The sequence below is a fragment of the Epinephelus moara genome, chromosome 24 (genome assembly GCF_006386435.1).
Source record: "Epinephelus moara isolate mb chromosome 24, YSFRI_EMoa_1.0, whole genome shotgun sequence".
Classification (NCBI taxonomy): domain Eukaryota; kingdom Metazoa; phylum Chordata; class Actinopteri; order Perciformes; family Serranidae; genus Epinephelus; species Epinephelus moara.
In genome coordinates, this window is record NC_065529.1 from 37,160,606 (window position 1) to 37,174,919 (window position 14,314).

General features: G+C 41.9%; 1 protein-coding gene across 2 annotated transcripts in view; it reads right to left on the minus strand.

Annotated features, from left to right (window-relative positions):
* Nucleotides 1–654: 654 nt before the first annotated feature.
* Nucleotides 655–14,314, minus strand: part of LOC126386117 (proto-oncogene tyrosine-protein kinase Src-like) — a 29,916-nt gene continuing 16,256 nt past the window's right edge. For both annotated transcript variants that reach the window (XM_050038260.1, XM_050038258.1), the window contains 9 exons: nt 12,358–12,456; nt 11,998–12,101; nt 8,160–8,309; nt 7,930–8,085; nt 7,031–7,210; nt 6,611–6,687; nt 6,365–6,518; nt 6,136–6,267; nt 655–4,806 (listed from right to left, as the gene is read on the minus strand). In XM_050038260.1, coding sequence (XP_049894217.1) covers nt 4,598–4,806; nt 6,136–6,267; nt 6,365–6,518; nt 6,611–6,687; nt 7,031–7,210; nt 7,930–8,085; nt 8,160–8,309; nt 11,998–12,101; nt 12,358–12,456 — 1,261 coding nt within the window. In that variant the 3' untranslated portion in view covers nt 655–4,597. The remainder of the gene's footprint in view (nt 4,807–6,135; nt 6,268–6,364; nt 6,519–6,610; nt 6,688–7,030; nt 7,211–7,929; nt 8,086–8,159; nt 8,310–11,997; nt 12,102–12,357; nt 12,457–14,314) is intronic.

Sequence of the window (14,314 nt, forward strand, 5' to 3'; positions counted from 1 at the left end):
ATTTTGACCGTATACTATACTATGGCTCTTTTTGTGTCAAATTGTTATGACATATTATACTATGACATTTTTGGGAAAGTTTTGATGACATGCTATGCTATGATTTTGTTCATGAAGTTTAGACGACAAACTATACTATGTCTTTTTGTAGGGGTCAAATTGTCATACTATCTTAGGACATTTTTGTTAATAATTTTAATAATAATAATAATAATAATTTTAAAGAAATTTTCATGACATACTATGAGTTTTCTGGTGAAATGTCATAGTATAGTGTGTCGTCCAAAGCTCACCCAAAAAGTCATAGTAGTCAAAAGTTCACCAAAAAAGTCAAGAGTAGTCAAAATTTCCCCAAAAAAGTCATAGTATAGTATGTCCTCCATATTTCACCAAAAATATCAAAGGAAAATTCTGTTTTTTTTGTTCCACTTCATTGAATTCATTGAAGTATATTTACTCCTCCTACGTGTACCACAAATTCTGACAATGTGACCTGATGCCCCCCACATCACATGCTCACTTCCCTAAACACTTGGCTTGTGGTGCAGCATGCTCATCACTTTGTGGAGAAGTCAGTGAGTCACGCCCAAACAGCATGATATTTATTTATCGGTCAAAGGACAGCACACACACCAGCACACACTCTTATCAAAACACATTTGAAATATAATTTATTGCACATTTAAAGATCAACATAAAGTGGCACGATACCCATTTCAATCCTGTTACATCAGAAACAAAAAAAAGAGAAGTCCTTACAAAATGCTCACACCTTCTGTTTATGATTTTTGACTTTAGAACAAAATGGCCGTGAAGTTGCAGGAATGCCAGACCAAAACTGCATAGATTTATAAAAAAGTAAAACATAAAAAAAAGAGAGACAGAGACACTTCTTCTTTAATATGGCACAGAAAATCCAATCAGACCTTGGCATTACTCATACGTGTCATGAGCCCATCAACTTCCACATTGTCCCAGTGACTTAGAGGCGGCTCAGTGCGTCAGAACAACCTGGGGATTTCCAATTCTTAAAGAGGAAAGCACTGATAGCATGTTCTCGGAAATATATATATCGAGCCCAATTTTAAATTGTCTTATGCAGATGCGATAAATCCAAAATTAAAAACATTCCTCAAGCCCCATTTACAGTAGCATCTTATTATTAAAACATTTTGGGAGCAGGCGTGCGTCACTGTAAAAACCTCGACATGGAGGTGCAATTAAAGAAAAACTATACAAAAACAAATTACATGATAGTCACAGTCATTTGTTTAAGATACTATTTACATCTTTGACCTCATTTTTCATATCACAACCCAAACTCCGTTTTCATCATGGTTTCAGAATCGTCCATATTATTGATTCAATTAGCCGTCAGGATTCATCATCTCTGGATATTTATTATTTCATGGTTTTTAGAAGGAATCTTATTGCTGCATGGCTCATATTTTGAGAACTGATTTCATAGTATTTGTTGGCAACAATCTATAACTTTATATCTACTGTTGCTGCATCGACTACATCATAAACTAAACCACTGTGAAATGTGTGACACCCAACATAAATATCTGCCATTTAAAAGTGGCTTACATGATACAAAACCGACCCTAAGGAGCTACAGTATGTACAGTATGACAGTGAGAGCTGGCAGCAGTGGGTAAGATATAATCAAAGAAATAATTATAGGTTGATGGCACAAATGTTCAGAAGTCTGTTTTCATGATCCCCTCGCCTCCCCCTGAACCTTGAGCAAAGTAAACATACACATGTTGATGTACAGTACAGCATAAATACAAACCCAGCCAATGGTCAAGAGAAGAACAGCACAAAAGCATGCTAACTGGTTTCAAAATCAACTCCTATATTAAGTCATAAACACAGTTTCATTAGGGTTACCTGATTAGAGTTTTACAGTTTCATTAGGGCCGCCTGGTTGCATATTTTTATGGACACAACAGCTGTGAAGTGAATGAAGCCTTAAAGATATACTATGCAGGGTTTTTCTAAAAAACATATAAGACTCACACAGAAGTAATCCCTCTTAAACATCACTTATGAACCACTGGAAGTGTGTGGCGGTGTGTTTTTCTGCAGAGACTCTGCCTTCTGCCTCTATTGTCTTTATTCTTTCTGTGTTCGGGACTTTTACGGGTGTGTACCCCATGGATGTCTAAAGAGAACTGGATACAGCGTTGGCAGCGTACAGGCAGGAGCCCACGCATTCCTATGAAAGTTGCTCAGTGGCACATGTAGCCACAAAAGTTTTATTTCCTCAGTATGAAATTACCTGGAACTTCTGCATCATGGGGCCCATACATGGGCGGATTATAAGACAATGGGCCTCTGGGCACAAATATGCAGAGAGCCCCACCACCTCTCCTACAGAGGAGCAAGACACACAGACTTATGGGTGGTTTTGCGTCTCTTTATGGTCGTTATGCATCTTTTCGTAGGTTTGTGTCTCTCTGTGGCCATGCTGAGTTTCCTCCTGGTCGGTACGTGTTAATTTGACATTTTGCACAAAAAGGCCAAGGTGCCCCTGACACTTTGGACCCCTAGGCCTCTGCCTGGTAGGTCAGTAATCCGTCCATGGGGTCATAGAGCAAGTGCACAAGACTTTCTGTGGCAGAGTGGCTAACTTCTGGTTTAGCAATAAGGTAACTTGATTGGGGATGAAATGATTTGTGTGACTCTTCTTGACTTTTGAAATATTACTGGACCAAATGAATCAAATCCTGATAGTTAGTCATTTCAAAATGGTTGTGACGCTCAAAAAGATGTATCCAGTGATTTAAAAGCGTCCCTTTTACAATGTAAGTCCATGGAAAAGGTCTTTTTGGGGCCCAGTGGCATCACGTGACAGAACAAGACGTTGTAATTCCACATTTGGCCACTATGTAAAATTGGCTTCAAAGCCTGGTGCTGTTCCTGGGGGCTTGGTGTACCCCAACAGCATTCAGGTGAGGTTGGGGATTTCTAAAAAGGTGGCGACCAGATGCAAGACCATAAGCAGCAGGCATCCAAGAGAAAAAATGTTGAAAAACCACAAATATAACGAGGTGAAATTCCGAACAAGAGTAATTCTGGGGTTGGCTTTTAACTTTCTCAAACAGTAGCCGACAATCCTGCATAGTATACCTTCAACAGGTGTATCTGTCCAGTTTACTCACTGACATGGCGTTTACTGGGGAAATGGTGCAGTTTTATTTAAAGTTTAAGAACTAAACCCCCCACGTTAGCCCCTTGATAATAAAACATTATATACATGGACAGCAGTAAAGAAATGTGATTAGTTTGGCACACAACAACGTAGGCTTTTATACTCTGGGTTTTCCCCGTCTTGAGCTGAGTTGAATATTAAACAGTAATATGATTGGTTTGGTAGCCTCTTAGTAGGTCACATAAATGTTTGATGAAAGATAGCCCATTTATGCCTCTGAGGAAATGAGCTGATAACTATTGAAACTGCTCTTTAGTGCCACCGTAACAGTGCTGATTATTTTCAAATCTGACTTTCCAGTTAAATCAAGGTCAATCAGAAAAACAAGCATTCAAACGCTACCTGCATCAAAATCATTTTTAATTGTCGAGGTTGGATCCAGCTGGCCGCTGCGGCCGTTCAGGAGAAACACAGCTTGAACAGAAAAGGAGAGTTTAAACGAGAGAGAGAAAGGCCTCAAATTTGAATTCAACTGACCTAATTTTTAATGTTACAGAACCTGCCTGTTGAGTACATTTACCCTGGCACTACCATGACAGTGGTTCTAACAACCTTGCCTATTGATAATCACAAAAAAAAAAAAAAAAAAAAAAAAATCAAGAGAAATTTTTTTTGTCTGCCACTGAACGAAAACCTTAAACCACAGGACGCATATTGTCCAAGTAAACATAAATAAAGATGCAAAGTAGAGTTCCAGAGCTGAGTTATTTGGAGACACTTTGAAGAAGCAGCACTTGAGAAAAACTGGAGGGAGATACTGAAAGTCTGACAGAAATAGAGAAAAGAGAGGAGAGAGGCAGAAGGGAGATAAAGGACGTTAAGAGAGACAGACTTTCCTTTGGCACCTGAGCCACAGTGGCAGTGCTCTTCTGTGGGCGGAAAAGGTACCAGGTGAGGGTAAAGAGACAAGACAGAAGAGGGAAAGAGGGAGGTTTCGCTAAACAGCTCATGCCCGAAATATCCTCCCTTGACCTTCTCTCTTCGACAGGAGCTTTATTCTTTTCCCGCTCGCTCCGTCTGTAGATCCTGATTCGGTTCCTCCCACATTAGTCGCACCACTCAAAAATCATCAGATCAGAGCCAGAGTCTGTCCACCAGTTCTCCTTCACAGTCTTGCACCTCACTCCTGCAGGAAAACCTTCAGTAAACAGTGAGTGCTCACGGAGAGGAGGTTCTTCAGGTTCTTCTGTAGCAGTTTCTTTATGGCACATGATGGGACTTCTGCAGGTTTCGGTTTCACTTCCACAGAAGAATCTCAAGTTCCTCCCAGATTACTTTCACAGGCTCAGATCCTCCCACAGGTGCTCCTCTGAGGTCGGTTAGTGCAGATCGCTCTGTGTTGAGGTTCTCCCCCAGGTTTCGGTTCAGTGTGTGGTTCTATAGGTTTTCCCCAGGCTGATACTGGGGTTCTGTGGAGGTGAAGTAGTCCTCTAGGAAGCCCTGCAGGTACTCGAACGTAGGCCTCTCTTCGGGGTCCTTCCTCCAGCAGGAGAGCATGAGCTCGTGCAAGGAACTGGGGCACTCTGCGGGGCAGGGCATCCTGTAGCCGCGCTCCACCTGGTCCAGCACCTCGCGGTTTACCATACCTGCCGAGAGGAGACAGGAAGTTAGATTTAGGGAACAGATATGAACAAGTCATTAACACAATCCTTTATTACTTAAATTCCTAAAATATTAAATAATACATCAGATCGTCAATACAGTGTTCCACTTAAACGGAAACAACCCAGCCAACAGTACACGCAGGGGAGGTTAAAACACGTCTCAAAATTTCAGTTTAAATTAATTATGCTGTGTAGTTCGCTCCATCAACAATAAATCCACGTTATGTTGTGAAAAGGATAAAAGGTAGCAGCTCAGGCTTTAGCTCCAAGCTTTAGACCAGACCTATATTGCATCATCGCCAACTCTATATCCCCTTTTTGGGAATGTAAGATGAGGGGTTGTCATCTGTCATCTAGCAGGTGAACCAGGGCTTTCCCAGAGATTTTAGGCACATGATGTACGTGAATATTCACTGTCAGTGTGGTAAATCTCTTAATGACACTGGTGACAGTTACTACTGATGGATATCTAATGTTGGCTTGAGTGGGAGGCTGCTGCAGTACAGTCATACAGCATAGCAGCATCTGACTGTCGTCTCAGCCTAGTTGGCTATTGATAGGTTGCTTATTTACAGACAACTCTCAGCCTAATGATAGCTGGTGATTGAATCAAATATAAATGACCAGATAATCAATATCCGGCCACTGTGTTTGGTCACTGATCCACTTGGACAGATGAAGACTGACAGGACATGATGGATCTCTCTTAATTTAATTAAGGGATCCCAAATGCTCAGGTTCAGGCGAGGTCACAAACAGTTTAATAAAACAAACGTTTGTTTAACAAGAAATAAAAGCATACAGAGATATTAAAATTGTAATCCAAACACATATCAGACTGCGCTGACATCAATATGATCATCGGCTTTTTATCCTCCAAAAGGGGGCGCAGCCTCAACGTTTTGCAAAGCACCTGTATGTGTTGGTGTCATGGAACCACTCTATAGTTTCAGCATTTTTAGGAGGTACAACAAATGATATTCTTCATAACTGATTAATGGGATGATCATTTTTGTGTAGTCTGTATTGTTAAAAGGGGTCAGAAACCCAAAGATTTTCCGTTTACAGTCACATACAACAAGAAAAAGCACCAAATCGTCACATTTGAGAAGATGGATTGAGATATTTTTGCCTAAAAATGGCTTAACCAATTATTCAAGTATCAAAATAGTTCGATTAAATTTCAGTCACTTGATCGTCTAATTGTTTCAGCTCTTATCATCTAGAATGATTATTGCTTGAGGACATATTGTTAAAGAAACACTTGTTTAAAGGGGGAATTGTTCAGGTGATAATTATGCGAGTCTTTACCTGGATAGGGGACTCTGCCTTTAGTTGCCAGCTCTGTGAGCAGCACACCAAAGGACCAGACATCTGACTTGATGGTGAAACGACCGTACAGAGCTGCCTCTGGTGCCGTCCACTTGATTGGGAACTTTGCTCCTGAGGAAACATGACAATTAAAAAAAATAAAAAAGAGTTACGAGTGTGTTAAAAAATCTATACTAACATGTAGTGTAAAAAGTAAGTGTGGACTCACCCTGTCTCGCAGTGTACTCGTTGTCTTCAATGAGTCTTGCCAGGCCAAAGTCGGCCACTTTACACACCAGGTTGTCTCCCACCAGGATGTTGGCAGCGCGCAGGTCTCTGTGGACGTAGTTCATCCTCTCCACATACGCCATGCCTGCTGCAATCTGGAGGAAATGACAGAGAGAGGACGGGGATTTTAAAATAAATACAGCATGTTGTGCAGTTTTTAATGTGGCGGATCTGTAAGTGATTTTACCTGAGCGGCCATGTCTACTAGCTGAGGCAGACGAAGCATCTTTCCTGCGTCCCCTTTAAGGAAGTCCAGTAAGCTACCTGTGAGTGAAAGATAAAACATAATGCATCAAATGAAAGATAACCACCAAATACATAACCAGTTTTCCGTTTTACTGTATGTGTAAACCTTAAAGAGCAAGCTACGATCTAGGTGTCTTTGTAAGCACACCAATATGTGTATTGTTAGAGATGTTACGATACTAATGGCGATACAACACCTGTATTTCAGTGCCAAAACAATCATTTAATCATATCTTATTTTGAGAAATATCAACCAGTATTTGATGGTTAACAGTACTCTACAGAGGCATTTCAGTCAGTGCCAAAAAAAAAGACTGAAGTTTGATACCCAGCACTTGTTACAGTCTGCATCCTGTTTTACCTTGGCTCATGTATTCTGTCACAATGTAGATCGGCTCCTCAGACACAACGGCGTACAGCTGGACCAGCTTCTCGTGCCTCAGCTTCTTCATGACCTGTGCTTCCTGAAGAAAGGCCTCTGGAGACATAGTGCCAGGCTTTAGGGTCTTAATGGCTACCCGTGTTGTACCGTTCCATGTGCCTGTCGGAAAACACAGAAGAATAACATCACTGTAAAACTTTTTGTAGAAAGAACTAAATCTCCTCTTAACATGCAGTAATGTTGACTTTAGGGCTTATCGTCTGTCTTGCTGAGGGCTAGATGAGTAGATCAATGTCACTCTTGTATCCGTCCATTCATAAAATCAGTAGCCTGTTAGCTTAGCTTAGCATAAAGACTGAAAACAGGGAGAGACAGCGAGCCTGGCTTTGTCCAAAGGTAACAGATCCATCTACCAGCACCTGTAAGCTCAGTAATAAGACATTATATCTTGTTAGTTTAATCTGTACAGAAACAGAAGGTTGTTTAATAGAAGGTTATGTGCTGGGTTATGAGCTAAAAGGGTGCTGGTACTATTGGAGCCAGGCTAGCCGTTTCTCCTTTCCAGCATTTGTGCTAAACTAAGCTAACTAGCTGCTAATTGTAGCCTGATATTTCAAAGCAGGACATCGGACTGATATCAGTCTCCTCATCCAACACTGGGAAGCAAATAAGCATATTCCCCAAACGTCAAAATATTCCTTTCAGAATAAATTAATTAGCTATAATAGCTTTTTGAAGGATGCATCCGGTCAGTGCACTTCAAGAAAAGAGAGACTGATCGTCATATTTTGAATATTCAGTGTATAACCTGTCCATCAAGCACAGTGTGAGAGGAATTCAATCAGTTCCACTAAAAAGAAGTGGTGCATATCACTTACCCATCCAGACCTCTCCAAAGCAGCCCTGTCCCAGTTTAAGGTCGAGGCGGAGGGACTCTCTGGGGATCTCCCAGGCATCCCTGGCCAGTCCCTGGGTCTGAGGTTTGGCCACAGGACACACATCTGACAGAGCGTGGCACAGCCCATCAGAGTGCTCTGAAAGAGGGAACGGGCAGGTAAGAGGAGGCAACAGTGTTGTAAAAGGTTAACAGATGTGTGTGAGCACTCACTGCGGTAGTGGAAGACTAGCTGCTGCAGGCTTGTGAACTGGGTGCGGGAGGTGATGTAGAAACCTCCGCTGTCCAGCTTCCTGATCTTGTAATGTTTAACATTCAGCCCTTTGGTGTTATCGTAATCCAGCACTGACAGGCAATATGCCCCTGTGAACAAGACAAAACAGCAGACGCAGACAGGTTAGAACAATACAACCAGTATGTGGAACTGGGTGACAGCTGCTCTGTGGAGTTTCCAAGCAGCTGTGCTGGGCAAGTCCCTCATGGCCCTTTTAAAAGGCCCTGGAAATTCAACTAAGCCTGTCTGTCGTTGTCCACGGCCCACTAGTGAGTAAAGTTTGATCTTGATTAAAACAGTGATTTGATTTGTGCAGACACTTTTCAGTTCAGGCTGGAAGTGTGCAAATATTTAATCTGACCATGTTAATGTCACTTAATATGTGCTTTATGTTAATTGTTGAAACTCTGTGTTGCAGCTATTCTTGGCCAGGTCTCTTTGTAAGGAGATCTTTGAACTCAGTGGGACAAACCTGGTTAATAAAGGTTTACAAATAATAATAATAATAATAATAATAATAATAATGATTAGGTAAAAAAGAAAAAAGAAAATTACAAACCATTACAACAATAGATTATTAGGAGAAAAACAGTCTGGCTGACAGGATGTAGACTGTGGGTATAAACCTGTCATTGGCCGCCTATTTCAGACAGTAAATAGAAAATGGCCCTGCACTTGTAGAGTGCTTTTCTGGTCTTCCAACACCTCAAAGTGCTTCAACATTACATGTCACTTTCATCCATTCATACACAGAGTCACACACTAGTGGTTGAGGCCACGATACATGGCGCCACCTGCTACTCAGTAACCATTCACACCCACTCTCACACCGACGGAACGGCCATCAGGAGCAATTCGGGGTTCAGTATCTTGCCCAAGGATACTTCGAGCTAGGGATTAAACTGTCGATCTTCTGACTAGTGGATGACCTCCCCACGTGCAAATGTTCCACCAAAAACAAAAAGATTGTGAGGGCGTATGTTTTCCCTTAGTGTGGAATTATGATGGGGTCAGTCAGACCTTTTTCCAGTGCTGTCACGGTGCTGGAGAAAACTAGTCTGGCTATGCAAGTATAGCTCAAAAATAATAGAAATGTTTAAAAATAAAGACCTTACAATTGAGACAGGAATCCAGATTGTAAACATGGATTTCAAGAAGTGATTCAAACAGCTCAAGAGACCTAACGACAACCTTTATGGAGAGGTTAGAAATGAAAAATCAATCCTCTTTCATCTGGAGTTTTTCTGACTGATGTTCACTCCTCTTCCCTCAGTCAGAAAGAAAATCTAGTGCAGCAAAGACAAGCTTCCCACAGATTTTGTCTACTCAGTAATGGGACTGACAGTCTATTGACCTGAAGTTCCCTAAAGTTTAACCACTGACCTATCTTAACTTCACTGAAGATCAACCCTGGGTCACACATTACTGGATGTACTGAACAAAGATACAAATACCGGAGCCTGAACTCAATTATTTCCTGTGGTTATATTAATTTTACAGAATATACAGCCTCCATGCAACAACTACTAAATTTAACCTGTTGTATATGAATGTCTCCTCTCATATGTATCAGATCAGAGGCACAAACTCTGCTAACAGAAGCTGAGATGATGATTTTCACCTGCCATGTTTCAGGCTTTGAAGTGCCTTTACGATCAGATGTGTCACGATCACTCTGACATGATTTACATTTGATTCAACATACGAGCGGCATGCTTCTGCTCCTCCGTGTCACACTATGAGCCTCACATGTGACATCTAATACAGAACACACCCAGAGGCCAACACACCTCCTGCCAGAGCTCCTCCTACTCTCCCTGATCCTCCCCCTTTCCTACAAGTCTCCCCCCTTCTTCATGCCTCTCCTCCTCTCTCTCAGTGCGTGTGTGTTGGGAGAACAGAGACTTATAGCCAGGGGGAAATCCAGCACCCTCCTAGGTTGACCTACTTCTGGCAGAGTGATTCACCCCTATCCATTCACAAGGCCCACTCCACTCCACTGTGCTCTTTTTCCTTTTTCCCCCCACTTCCTCCAAATCAACCCCCTGAAGAGCCCGCTGACGTCACAGGGACTCAACCTGACTACAGAGTTTCAGAGGAAGATGCAAAACTCCAGAGAACAAAGAAATAGCAACACAGGCCTGTGTGAAAGTTAATAAATGGCTTAATTACGAGGTCTCTTTTAAATTAAGTCCCTAAAGATCTACTTATTTCAAAGTAAGATCGAGTCTGAGTAAACTCCAGGGACGCAGAGAGAATGTCATCACGTCCTTTTTTCACACATCTTAAAAATAAACAGCTCAGGTTTTATGAGATGTGTTTTATAATCAGTATCTCTGATGATAAGGCATATGTTTTCGATAACGATGGTGCGCTGCCAGGAAACACAACTCAAAGGCGGTAAGAATACAATCTCTAGTCGTATTAAAACGTGTTTGTCTTTCAAAATGACTGTTAAAAGATTTTGATGTAATGCTGTGATCCGCAGTTTTTTCTCATAATATCTGACACTAGACCTCAAACACAAATTTGTAGCTGTATTTTTTTTTTTTTGTCAAGGCATTTGCATTCATCTTGATAAATAGGTAATAAGCAAATAAAAGGACTGCAACTAACGATTATTTTCATTCTTAATTAATTTCACTATTATTTTCACAATCAACTGATGAATTGTTTTGTGTATAAAATGCTTTAAAATGGGTTAAACATGTCCGTCAAATATTCCTGTTTGTTTCGTCAATTAAGAAAGAGCAGCAGAAATTGACAAGAGAATTTGTGATGAACTAACTGATTAGTTAAGGTACTTTCACACCTGCCCTGTTAGGTCTGGTTCAATCTGGAAATCCATCGGTAAAAATTCTGCAATCTACAATGTAGATTAGGTCTGGTTCAACCGAACTCAAGTTCGTTTGCCCCCTAAGTGCGGTTCGTTTGGGCAGGTGTGAACACAGTAAAATCACACTCAGGTGCACACCAGAATAACCAGACCAAGACCTTCTTGAAGAGGTGGTCTCGGTCTGGTGACAAACGAACTCTGGTGCGGTTCGTTTGTGGTGAAAACGTGTTCTGACCTCGATCTGAACCAACTGCAGTCACATGACACATTGTTTGGGTTAAACATGAGCATGTTACAGTCCTGGAGGATTATTAATGTGCACCTCCTCCTGTACTGCCTTAATATGCACATTCAGCACATCCAATGCATCAAAACATTGTTTTCTAGTTGGAGCCGCGCCTCGTTTTCAAACTGTATGGTTTGACTAAAATGAACAATGACAGCAATATAGTCCACGATGAGCAGCGCTAAAATCAACCTGCGTAGTTGTCCCTCCATTGTGACATTAGAAAGTGTCACATTTATCTTGCAAGTGTACTCTTCTTCAACGTTTTGTTTACTTCCTGGATTTTTCCCACATGGAAATTCTGACCAATCAAGAGCAGCTTTCTCGCAAAGGCATTTAACTGGTCTGCCAACTCTAGGAAATTATGCAACTTTATAGCAAAATAAGTCCCTGATTCAGACCGAAGAAAGCAAACTCTCAGTCTGAAAGCACCCTATCATGCTAGCTGTACATTGAGGCCTAAAGGCTTATTCCAGGCTATACAGCCTAAAACAGGTAATGCTTGTACTCATGGTTAAGTTCAGTTGATCTACATTTAAATTTAAAGTTATATCTCTCAAAGTTGCCTTAGAAAGACAGATTTCAGACACTGAGAAAAGAGCTAATTGGACCACCTTGATAACGACTGTAGTCTCTGGAGTGTCTGCTCGCTCACCTTTAGTGGTCTCACTCTCCCTCACCAGGAAGGTTCCTCGTCTGTTCTGTAAGTTCAGAAGGTGCCTCTCGGAGTCGCGCCGAGTGATCTTCCCAAAATACCACCTGCCAAAGTGGGCCACGGAGAATAAGATCAGAAGGAAGCTACAACTGACGGTCTGGAGCAGACAGCAGGCAGACATACTTTCTGACTGGAAATACAGAGGACTGTACTGGATGGTACATTGGAAAGAGATACTCTCTCTATACTCTTTGCATTAGTTTGTAGAAGTAGATACAGCACAGAAAATAAATACAGCTACATTCAGGCTTTGCACTACTAAAATAACTGCAAGAGTGAAACAAGGAGAGGATAATGTACTCTTCTGCTTGGATGGAGTCGGACGGAGCCACATAGTTGCTGGGGATATATCCACTCTCTCCTGTCGTCAGGGAGCGAGCGAGCCACCAGTCCCCTTCTCTGTGACAGAGAGATAAAGACAGAGAAAGAGAGCAAGAGAGTCAGCCATAAACAGAAAACTGACTGAGGCAACCACAACGTTTCTTGGTTTAATGATCTTTTATTTGATGGAGGAAGAAGTCTGCATTTCTCTTATCGTCAACAAACGCTGCTATCAGTGACTCTCAGCCCAAAGCCCACTGGTTCCTACTGAAGACGTACATGTTTAAAAATGGGTCAAAGATATATAGGTTCAATTTAAATGATTTCCTAAAACAGCTGGGCAAACATGAGTACATTATGTAAAGGGACTATTTTCAGCTGTGGATGAATACATTTTATACACCAAAGGGTATTCATGGAAGGAAGGTGAATGTGGGACTGACTCAAAATAAACTACAGTGCCCACTTTCATCTTAATGAAGGAATATATCAACCAGTGCAACAGTGTGACTCATGTGTTTTTATAGTTTTTAGACAACAGTGGAGGTCCGTCACACAGAGGAATACGCTAAATTAGGCGTTGGCTCTGCAGATAATACTTGTTAGCTGGATAGATTTCTCTTTGGTTTTGGAATATTTTGCCAATTAGAAAAATATGGATCACCATCAGACTTATCCATTCAATACAGAGTCTGCAGCACAGGATGCTTCAGATGGTGTCTTATGCCTCATTTCCACTGCATGGTTCGACTCAACTCACTTTGGTACCAGGTCCTTTTCTCTGTAGCCCCTTTCACACATGCACTGCAAACCTCAAATGATGTAGACATCAACTGGAGGAGCTGTATTTGAGGATTCAAGTGTCCGAATCAGCTGGATCGGCCACTGAATGAATTTTACTCTACCAGCTCCCAAGTACGAAGTCTTTGTCCGATTGAGCCCATGTGTGAATAGAGTGAGTAATTGTCTGCAGAATACACAACGAGCAAGTGTGCAGGATGATGATGTTTCTATGATGCGGCTCGTGCAAAACTGGAAGAAAACAAACATCTGACGGTGAAGACAAAAGCCCCTTTTACACTGCCAAATTTTCCGCGAATGTTGGGCCGTTTTGCTGGCAAGCTGCAAGCGTTTAGACACACAGAGCCGGATTGGCGAGTTGATCTGAGATGCCCAAGTTTCCGCCTCGTAGGGTAGACATATTGGCAGACATATATTGGTAGACGTATTTGGTTTAAAAAGACCGAGACGCCCTTCCGCCACGGGAGGGGCTTTTGAAGACTTGTGGGAGGAGCTGTTGATGACGCCGCACGTGCGACCCACTGGCGGTGGATAAACAGGAAACAGCTGAGAGCAGGAATTAGCGAGAAGCTAGTAGCAAGAGGGAAACACAAACCTGACAGACACTGTAAAGATGAGCAACTGGGGAGACAAGGAATTGCGCACCCTCCTTGTCCTCGCAAACGAAGAGGCCATTAACCGTCAAGTGACGGGAATGGTGAAGGACGGGCCGACTTACGAGAGAATCGCAGAAGGACTGACCAGCTGCGGCTTCCCTCCCACGTCACTGTTTACGTCACATGCTGAGCTACATGTTTTGTTACTTGCTCACGCCCCCCCATTCCCCCAAAAAAGGCACATTCTGTATTCCTGCAAATTTGCACAATTCTTATTTAAAAAGGGCTGAATGGTCATTTTCACGAAGACGGCAGTAAAAAATGTCCAACTGGAGAGATGACGAGATTCTGGAACTTTTGTCGGTAAAAGCTGAAGCCAAAATCATTACACTAATTTAAAAAATGAAAAGTATCAGGTGCTATCTGCTACTTTCGCAAATGAAAAACCAAAAACAGCGAGACCTGTTGGGTAGAGCCATGCGGTACCATGCAGTGGAAATGCAGTATTAGTAAAACGGTCTACTTGTGATACATGTTGA